Consider the following 10,846-nt stretch of genomic DNA (forward strand, 5'->3'; position numbering starts at 1 on the left):
ACATCCCTGGGGACAGGGAAGGGCCAGGGTGGCAGCCAGGGTCAGCCTGGCACAGAGGGCAGGGCAGGACCAGCACCCTGTGCCATCCCTGGGGATGCTGAAATCGGGTCCTGGGGCAGTGCCCGTGGTGGCCTCAGAGCCCTGGCAGCTCCTCCTTGCTCAGAAATGACCTTGTACTGTCTGTGTCCCCACCCAGGACTTTACAGCCATGTTCCCAGCGTGTGCTGTTAATGCAAGGTGCTGTTTAGTGGTTTATTTTTAGATTTTTGAAGGGAAGGCAGTGAAATGCTCTGGCCTCTGGTGTACAGTTACATTAGAAGTTAGTATTGAATAAAAGTTATAATTCATTAATTCCAACAATTAAAACACCAGTATATATTTTATCTTCTCCTTTTCCATATATTGTGGTAGCTGCTGAAATGTGTTAGGATTCATTTTGCTGTCAGCAGATTTGCTGCACCTTCTGCACTGCAAAGTGGACCCTCTCAAGGCAATCAGTATTACAATTACTACAGATTTTTCCATAAATAATCTTTAGAAGGGAAACCTTCCACAGTTTGTGGCTATTCTTACTAAGTTTTATTGTTAGCCCAAGATTTGGTTCCAAATTTTCTCAAGGTTTGGGAAGAGGGGAATGTGTTCATTTCTATAACTAAGTAATGAGAATTTACTCTCCATAGTATATATCTTCCACTCAGGAAGATTTTGGAAGTGTAAATATATTTGTTCAGGAGTCATCTGGAGGCTGGGAACACTTTACTTAAAAATGAATGAATTTATCAGAAATGTAGTAAAAAAACTCTTCTAAAAAGGAAATAAGCTGCTGGTCTCCCTTTCAGATTGTAAAAACCAAAACAAAAGACAACCCAACCCCCTCCAAACCCAAAGCAAAACAAAATATGCTAAGAATCCAAATAATTTTAGAAAACACTATTAACAGAGAGAGAAGAAGTAGCAACAAATCTTAAATATTTTGATTTTCAGTCAGAAATTCCCCAATATCAATAAAGCCATCCTTATACCAGGCCAAGGAGCACAGCAGGCAGTGGATGATGAAACTGGTTTGCATGGTTTGCATTCGAAATGTTAGCACCAGGCTTGGCTGCTCTTTTCCTTCTGCATCTGCTTCTGAATTTTTGGGTTTTGTGACACTGACTGCACATTTGCAAGGCAGATACATTTAAAGTTTTCAGCAAGTTGTAAAAAAAAAAAAAGATTTATTTTCATTTTTTCTTTTCTTTAGTAGCAATGTATGCTTTAGAGAAGCAGCCTGTACTTGACCCCCTTTGCTGGCTGCCTTCCCTTCCAACCCTAACACCATTGAAACAGCTCAGTTGGTGTTTTTCTGATGCTCAGAACCAGTTGGTCTGAGTTGTTTTTGTTTGTGTGTTTATCAGAGAACACCATTGCAGGGCTCAGGCTCTCAGTGAGTCATTTGGAAGCCTCACACATGGTTTGCATTAAAGCTGGGAGAGCCTGTGCTAAGTTTAGAACTCGTTTAATGAGTGGGAAGATCTGTGCAATAAATGTGCTACTAGGAAGAATGTAGTAGACACTTGGAGAAGAAGTAAATACCCAATCTGTCTTGTAAAGACCAGCCTCTGAGGAGAATATAACCAAAATTTAGTGGCAATGAACAAAGATAATGCTTGGATAAAAAAGGCTGTGGCCAGCAGTGTATTTAACAAAGTGATTTCACATATAGTAACCATGTTCTGTTTTGCTCTAAAGCACACAAAGTCCAAACTGCTGAGAGATTTTAGGATTGTGCCCTGCCCTATTACAGTGGCACAGCTTGTTGGGCTTATGCTGAATCAAATATAAGCTATTTTTATGATGCATTTGCCTTGAATAGTAAAACTCCACATGAAAACAAAGGTCTTTAAATTGAAAAAGAAATATTTTGGAAGAACATATATTTTTGACCCAGTTTGATGCTTGAGATCCAGCCTTTAGCAGGCAAAATACAGGAGAAGAAATGGAGATATTCTTTAATGGGAAGCTGTGGAAAGTACTGCAGTTTATGGAACTGTAGAAGGTCTCAGCTTCCCATTAAACAGATCTTTCTTAATCCACCCAAAAGAACTGGGTATCATGGAGAAATGACATTGTCTTCTTCTCTTTGACTTTTCTGGAGGGCCAAATGTCTAAAAGTCATCTACAGGCCTTAATAAAAAGAAAACATTCACTTTGCCAGAGGCTGATGTAGCTGCACTTCCTCAGCCCTGCACCTCTGGATAGTCTGGACTCAGGTGCCAGCTCACAAAGCCACACTTAGAAATGAGACCAAGCTAAGCAGGACCAACAAATCTGCTCCCAAAAATGTCAGAGATGGGGAGGCATGTGGTCTGTGGGAGGCAGAGTGATCCCAGATGTATCTCAGCCTCATCCCTGCTGCTCTGGGGGTTGTGCAGAGAGCTCAGGGGCAGCTCCCAAAGTATTGCACATTACGGGATTATTATTGACTTCCCTGACTGTATTTTATCTTTATCTTTACTAGAATGATGCCATTACCAGGGCATCTTTGCTCTCATTTTAAAGGGATGGGTGGAGGATGTTAAAAACAGAAAGAGTTCTTTATAACTGGAGACATGAGCATAAAATTTTGTAAAGCTTGAATAGGCTGGATTTTCCAATATGGAATACTTTAAACTCAGGGTTTTAATTCTTGCCAGTCAGAGTTCTGAAGAGGAGCGCTGTCATATTCCACAGCCTTTCTCACAACTACAGAAAAGCAAAAGTCACCAAGTAATTGTAAAACTCTTTGAAGGTGAAAACTGCTGCTAAATTGAAGTTCTAGTAAAGCATCTTTTGCCCCAGAGTTGAAGAGGGAATTTCAAAGTCAGACATAAGTCATTTCTACATATTTTGCTTTATCCTTTCTCCCTCTTGGTTTTCTGAATAAGCAAAAAAGCAAACAAAGCTGGTTATTCCACTGTTACTGTTAATTTCTCTTTAAACACAGTCTTAATGTGTGGTTATCTTTTTGTTCCTGTTTTCTGCTGTGAAATGTTTAAGCCAGGCAGCTCTTGCCAGAGGGGCCACAACTTCTCCAGAGTCTGCTGGTTTGTCTGAAGTGCCGTGCTGCCATCCTGCTGGGATTTCTCCATTTATTTCCTATGAACAAATCTGACTGCTGAGCATCCTGCAGCTAATATTCTGCATTATTACTCCTCCCACCTTTTGACTGATTTCAGTCTCTCTGGACTGATGGCTGCTGTTAATTGCTGTGGCTCTCCCTTCAGATCCTGGCGTTGCAGGGATCAGCAGAGGATGGGCTCAGCATTCAGCCTCCATTCCCACAGATGGGAACTGGGAAATACCTCTGAGCTCTGGGCTCACCCTGGGTGTTTACAGACTTCTTGAGCACTGCAGTGACATCTCTGCATGTTCCTTTGTTCATGGTCAACTGGGAACAGAAAGGCATTCCCATTTTCTGCACCATAATTCTGCCTGTAGCATTTTGATGTGATGCAGGGGCTCTTCCCTGGCTTTGGTGTATCCACTGAGATTCACAACTTTTACTCCCTGAATTATGATTCTCTTTCATTTTTCCTTCCATTTCATCCAGTGCATATCAGGATGTTGCTGTCAGTTGGCTCCAGTCTGTTCCTGATGCTTACATAGTCCTAACATCCCTCCAGCCACCACATTAATTAATTCTTACTTCCAGTGGTAATTACTGCTGGCCCAATATTCTATGGTAAATAATGTCAACTATTTCTGTTTACTCAAAAAGAACATTGTATATATTTAGAGAAATGTATGCCCTTTTATGCAAATGCAGTAAATTCTGGGGCACTTCTCACTGCAATGAATAATTGTTATTCATATTATTATTTTCATCTTTCCTGTGAGTGAAGGAGAGAGGATGAAAGAGGAAGATTTAAAGCTGTGGTGCAGTTCTTAATTTGAAAGTATAGTGAAAAGCAAGTTGGGAGACTGGTCCTTCTCTTCTGAATTAATGGCTAAAGCTTCCTTCACAACTGTAAAGCCATCATCATTTCTCAAGGGATACGTGAATTTATGGGTAGAGATGAAAAGGAAAAATAAATTACATTTATAAAGTTCCTCTGTAATTTTTTACTATATTTCTCCATTTAAAAAATAGTGTGAAAATGTTGGACCTGCATTTTCCACAGCTGTGAAATTACTAGGCAGGCAAACACTGTTGTCTGGGAAGCACGACAGAGTTTGGGACTCAGCTTGGAGATTATTTTCCTAATAGTCCTTTATTTGAATCTATCAGCATCTTCTCAAGTCATTTATTGTCAGGCTGCTAAGGACCACTCAGCAGAAAGCTGCTTTAGCTAAAACTATCCTGACTGAAAATTGCAATTAGGGGATGAAGATTTTCTTCCCAAGTTCATCAACTTTATTTTCTCTCTCCTGCTGTATCTCATACACCTGCCTTCCTTAAGAAAATAATACAGGCACTCACCAGGCCTTCACCAAACAGCAGGAAAGCGACAAAGGAGAGCAACTGCAGCCAGACTAGCGAAGATCCAAAGATAACTCTGAATTTTGCTTTGTTTGCTGACCACAGATGACATTAAACAGGCAGAAAGGTGAAGTTGAGGAGAGCCATGAAGGAGTTACACAGCCATGCTTCATTACCTCAGTGCAAATTCCTCACACATAGCAAGGCTTCTCAGGTTCTAGAGAAGACACCCATGTTGACATTACAAAAATCTAAAGATAAACAATTCAGTGCCCTCAGTGGATTGGAAGAGTCATAAACACAAGCGCTGAAGCCTGAAGGTTTGAATTGTTCCTGCTGTGGCTGAGAGGAGACTGTGTATTCTGGGAAAAAAGCTAAATCAAGGATAAGACGGTGACTATAAATACCTAAGTATGCAGGCACACACCTACACACACCAGTGTTTATTTTTGTGTTCACAGCCAGAGTCATTTCAGGAGGTGTTTCTCAGGAGGAAAAGCAGCCCTTTATCTCTAAGAGAAGGTCATAGGTACTTACAATCAAAAGCTGTAAGAATTTTTCAAATACCATTGTTACCATATCACAATTCACTTTGCTTCTTGTATTTGTGAGAAGCAAATTAAATTAAATGAGAAGTGAATGCCAATTTTTGCATTCCTGTTCCTTTGAGGGTTTTAATTAGAGTAAGTATGAACTTAAAATTCTACTCCCGTGAGAGACAAATAAACCACGCCAGAAGCAACAGCAAATTACACCATTACTAATTAAAGAGAAAATCTACTGTAATTGTAAAATTCTATAGGAGACTCCCTTAAGGATAGAGTCTGCTCTTCCTATCTGCTCATGTCATAATTACATCCAACTGATTAAGCAGTCATGATGTTTGGGAATAAAAACACGAAGGGGTCATGACAGGCATCCCCTCCAACCTGCTGCACCCCAGCCACTCTCAGAAAGGGACAGCAATGCACCAAGTTGTTTACTAAAATCACATTTAGCTCCCTTTTAAAGTGATAAAACTGAATTTTAGAGTAATTCTTTAGATCTGAAGTGTCATATGGAGTTCAAGTTCGGCTCAATCTATTAGTTAGCAATGTGTTACTCTTCTGTGATGGCTCACTGGTTTTGCTGAGCAGTGCTCACTCCTTTTAATGCAAAGTTCCAGTTGTTAAAGCAATATCCATTCAGAATCTACTTATTTATTTTGGTACCATTTCTCCAGACAGGAGAGAGACAATGACTTTCCAAAGATGTCAACTTTTAAAACCCCAACTTACACCTTGGCTACTGTTCCTGCAGAACAGCAACAAAAGCCAGAAGAGGGAAAAGGCAGTTTCAAAAAAAACCTGTTCTGTCTTTGAAAATTTCAAGAGCCATTTTAAAAACCCTGATATCCCAACCATGTGAACAACCCCTAGCAGGCAGACTTTTTTGGGTTTTTTTTTTTAAATATCTATTCCAACACCTCCCTCCCCGAGCTTGTAATGGAAGACATGGAAAAAAAAAGGGAAGGTAATTTCTGGTTTATTGATTGAGACTTGTGTAAAGGCTTGCTTCAGCTTCTCCTCTTTTCTTTTTAGCATCCTGTTCAAAGTCACTGGGAAAATAAAGTGATCCTGTAGATTTACTTTGTGTTCTTGCAGACTCCAGTGCTTCTGGAAGGCTTTAATGCAAATTACATTGCATATTTCAGGAGAATCAGTTGTATTCATTTAAATATTGTGCTGCCTTCAAGGGGAAAAATTATGAGCTGTTTAGTTTTCCTCCTGTTCTTTGTTTATGCTCTCTGTGAAAAAGCTGGTTGGTTTGTTGTTGGGTTTTTTTAATTATCCTAGACTTAAAAATGCTGAAAACCTCTGTGTTCTGGTTTTTATTATAATTATTTAAGCCTTCCAGGTAACAAACTCTTTATAATTAGAATCCTTTTCTAATAGGAGTATGCTGTACTTGAAACAAATATAGTACAAATTTAGCTGCAAGCTTCTGCAGTCAATCACTTCTGAAGCTGTATGTATTGAAACTCAAAAGTAATTTATTTACCTGCAGCTTTCTGATGGTACTTGTGAACAAAACATAGTCTCTATAATTGTTTTCACACATGTTAATTAAAAACTTTAAAAGCATGCTTTACAAAGCTAGTTCAGCACCTGATTTGCATAACTAGCCTAAATTTTAAAAGTTTAATCAAAAACTTGAATTGTTTTTCTGCTGTCTGGCTTAGATTCACAGAGCATGTTCTTTTGAGATGATTACATGAATACATTTAACGTAGAAAACCAATATATAAAATTGTTCTATATATCAGCATATTAGTATTTCATTTTACATGTAAAATATCTACATTAAGATTTATTTTAGATTATTGCTAAAATACTCTTTTGGGCTTCTTTTGAACATACATGTGTGCTTTTGCCTCACTAGGTATTAGGGCAAGTTTTTGATCATTCAAACAAGCCTGGAAAAAACAAAATAAAGAGTGCCCACAGTTCAAACTCCTCTGTGCTCCAACAGGGCCTGTGCTGCTAAGATTATTTTAATGCATGTTGAATTTGGCAATGAACTGGAAGAACAAGAGTCAGGTTTTTCTGTGGCTAAATTCAGTCACTTAGGGGATTGTTTGGAGATTAACTTCTTAAACATTAGTTCCCTGAAAACACAAAACTATTTAAAAACAAAAAGTCAAAACCAATCAACCCACCAAAAAACCCCACCAGTCCCCTGATCCCAAACTATCCATGGAAAATGTTAAATTTACTCTTCACATGTGTGCATATAACTGACCTGGTTTGTTGTGAGCTTTCTCTCTTCTGCTGAATCTGCCCCTCACGGTGCTTTTGTTTGGATATGAAGTCCAAATTTTGGTGTAGCAGCTGATAAAATCACTGGGACATGGGCCCTTCTCTGTGTATAATATGGAAATATCCTGATTTTGGTGAGATGAGGCATTCAGGTGTAGCAGGCAATGTCCACATTCTGCAGTTCACTTGTGAATTCTGGGATGAACAGCAAACTTCTACTCAGCTGTTCTGCCCCAGAGTGTTCTGTGACTCAGGAAGCCAATGACAAATTATCCTGACTCCATGTTAAGGTTTCAAAGTTTCCTCAAACAGCTGCTTGTAGGTCTCCTCATATTTGTGGGGCTCTTTAGCAATGAGCTGTTGGGTTTGTGATGTGACAGGCTGGTGAGGAGTTTCCTTCTGGGCCACAACCGAGCCCATGGGGCTGATTAGCTCCTGGCACCTGGGATTTGTGAGTCTGGATGACAATCCAAAGGATCCTGATTCTCAGGGAGTTTTATTTTTGGGATTTGTGTGCATCCCCATGCTCACACAGATCAGCAGGTCAGCAGAACAGAGCACTGTAACCTAAAGGAGCCTTTGGGGCTGATCTTGTGAAGGAGAGACCAATGAGAAGCAATGTGTGGCTACTGAGACTGCACTGTGTAAATTAGTTAATGACTTAATTGATGTGCATTTTCTGCTTTGGAACATGACAGAGGCTTTAGGAGAAGAAGACAAAACATGTGGCTCTTCACCTTCTCAACAGAGATGTGAGGTGTTCCTCTTGCCTGGCACCCAAAGCAGCTGAAGAAAATTTGAGGTGGTAGTCATAGAAAGGAGGAAAAATGAATAATTAGTTCTCATTGCTCTTGCCAACTGCTGGAGGCATCTGGACAATTTTATAAATGGAACTAATTTCTTGGGGTTCTCTGTGTGGTTCTCCTGACCCTGCCTGCCCTACTGGGAAAGGAAAGGAGGTCATTTCTGTCTGCAAGGGGCCTGAAAATGACTTTTCAATTTGGCTGCTGCTGTGAGGGTTTTGTTTGTGGCCCAGCCCTGTGTCTGACCCACCTGTACCTCTCAAGATAAGACATGATACAGGGACTAAGTAAGAGCCTGGCACTGTGACTGCCTCTCCTGGCTTGGTGGGAATTTACCCACCCACTGATTGGGAGTTTTTCCTGGTGATTCATTTAATAACACATTTTTTCACAGTTCTTTCTCTCTGCATACTGAAATAAACTCTCCATGAAGATTTCTCATGCAAGCAAAAGCAAAGCTGTCCAAAACTCTACACCAAAATCAAAACAGAGCCCTGTAAGCTCACTCAGCTCTATTTTTTTTTTTCCCTGGCTGAAAGAAACAAATTTCCTTGTATAATTCTTGATGTTCTAGTATTTTTTTGCCATATACTCTGGGTTTATGGCCAATATATATACTGAGATAAATATTCTAAATGCCAGATGTCAGCACATGCTGGGTAAGTGCTTCATAATCACGAAACCAAGAGCCCTTGGTCTCTCCCAGTGGAAAGTGGTGAGATAAAGGCAAACAAAGCTGTAGTGAAGGGGTTCCTCCAGGGAAAGGCAGAGGATATGAGAGTTAATCAAATTTGTCTTTAGTATAAAGGGAGTCTTTTTGTATTTTCAGTCTGCCCTGACCTTTTCAGTTGCTCATTACACGGGCTTTGCTCGTCCACTGGGTGTCTCATTCCTGGCTCTGAGCTCCAGGAGGTTTTGGCTGTGTGGGAGTACACCATGTTCACACAGAGCAGTGTAATTCTCTGAACAACAGCTCTCTGCAATTCATTGACTACTGCTAGAACAAAATAAACATTAAAATGAGTGCAAAAAACCCAAGAGATGAGCTGGAATTGTGCACTGTGCTTTTAATCTCTGGTGTTACCCTGCAGTGGCTCTGCCATCAGTAAATACACTTACAGGTCTTTAGGTTAAGTTTGCCCTAGGTTTTTCACAACTACATTTAAGAATTAAAACAACAGTGACTTTATGTTAAGAGTGATTTGATGAGGCAGCTTTCCTTCTTATCAACTATTGCTTGATGTGCCAGAGGATTTGAAAAAAGCCTTCATGCAGACTCTGTTTTGCTTTTCATTTGTTCCTCTCCATTACTCCAGTTCTTTTGCTGTGCTCAAAGAACATCCTCAGCTACTGTTCAGAACAGCCTTTTCCAGTTCTTCTTCATGTTCTAAAGATTCTTCCTCAAAAAAAAATCCAGTAGGAAGGTGCCACTCAGTACCTGATGTAACCTTGCACAGGGCTCTCTTCCTCCCTGCAGCAAAACCAATAAAACAAAACAAAAAAAGCCACTCACAGCAGTAAAGGTGTATCTCCATGGATGAAGATCCTGGGTAATTATCTCCCTTTGAGAAGAGGTGGTGCAGCATAGCCACAGCTGAGTAATAGCATTTCTAGCTGTCACTACAGAAACTCCAGCATTTCCTGTAGCTGTAATCAGAGAAGGGCAGCCTGGTGAAGAATCAGGCCCTGTGTTTCAATTCAGAGGCATTCTGAGTTTTGTTGAAGTGGGAGGGAAGGAATCTGGACTTGGATTCAAGTGCTGGGTCTTGAATGGCATTGGTTTTATCTCTAACTTAACTCCAAATACACTGCTAATATGATGACTGTCCAAGTTTATAGCCTGTTTCCATCCTTTCTCATTTTAAACTTGCTTAGCAAGGAAGCATTTGCCAGGCTTGGAAGAAGAGAAGATGATACCCTCCTTGGGTCAGTAAAGGCCCTGACTGCTTTAGAACAATTGTTGCATTCTTCTCTCCCTCTTCTTCTCCTAGTACTTATTTTTGGCCCAACCACTTCCTCCTGTTTTTCTGCTGTTAAGAAAAAAATGGCTTGGCTTTAGAACCTGCAAGTTCCATCAGAGTGGTGAAATCCACGGCAGAACAAAACACAGAACTGTCTGTGGGCAGAACAAAACTCCTTAAGCTTATGCATTCTCCAAAATAGCAGCAGCTATTTAAATTGTTCTCTTTTTTTTTCATTCTAGAACACTCCACAAGACTCAGAATTAGGCCAACCTCCTGGAAATGGCCACAATTTAAAAAGGAGCCCTCAGAAAAAGAGCACAGAGAAGTCTGGAGGCCAGGACATCTCAGATCCTCTTGCTGCTGCTGTGCCCCTGGCTGAGAGCTTATCCCCCTCCATTCCAGGACCTACAAGGTAAGACATGAAGTTTCTTCCTGCAAAAAGCACTGAAGCCCTGATGCTGTTGATAGCTGGGGACAAGTTCTGCCATCCTGATGGATGATGATGCATTCCTCAAAATAACCTCACACCCCCAGAGCACCCACTGATCACCAAACTGACTTCCTTGCCTCACTGCATAACCAGAAACCAGGCTCCAGCTGCTGCAGTAATCCCTGACCCAACCTTCCTGTGCTTCTTGCTTGCACTAATAAACCCTCATCTGAGACAGAAAACATTGAAGAGTCTTTGTTTTAACTTTTGGTCAGTCCTGAAGTGCTCAGGCAGTTAGATTATAATGGGTCCCCTTTAATATTCTATTCTATTCTATTCTATTCTATTCTATTCTATTCTATTCTATTCTATTCTATTCTATTCTATTCTATTCTATTCTATTCTATTCT

The 10,846-nt window shown here is 40.4% G+C and overlaps 1 protein-coding gene across 1 annotated transcript in view; it reads left to right on the top strand.

The window, feature by feature from the left end:
• Window positions 1-10,846, top strand: part of TACC2 (transforming acidic coiled-coil containing protein 2) — a 117,787-nt gene that overhangs the window by 5,392 nt on the left and 101,549 nt on the right. The window contains exon 3 of the mRNA XM_015633006.3: window positions 10,246-10,418. Within this exon, the coding sequence (XP_015488492.1) occupies window positions 10,246-10,418 (173 nt within the window). The remainder of the gene's footprint in view (window positions 1-10,245; window positions 10,419-10,846) is intronic.

The sequence above is a fragment of the Parus major genome, chromosome 6 (genome assembly GCF_001522545.3).
Source record: "Parus major isolate Abel chromosome 6, Parus_major1.1, whole genome shotgun sequence".
Classification (NCBI taxonomy): Eukaryota; Metazoa; Chordata; class Aves; order Passeriformes; family Paridae; genus Parus; species Parus major.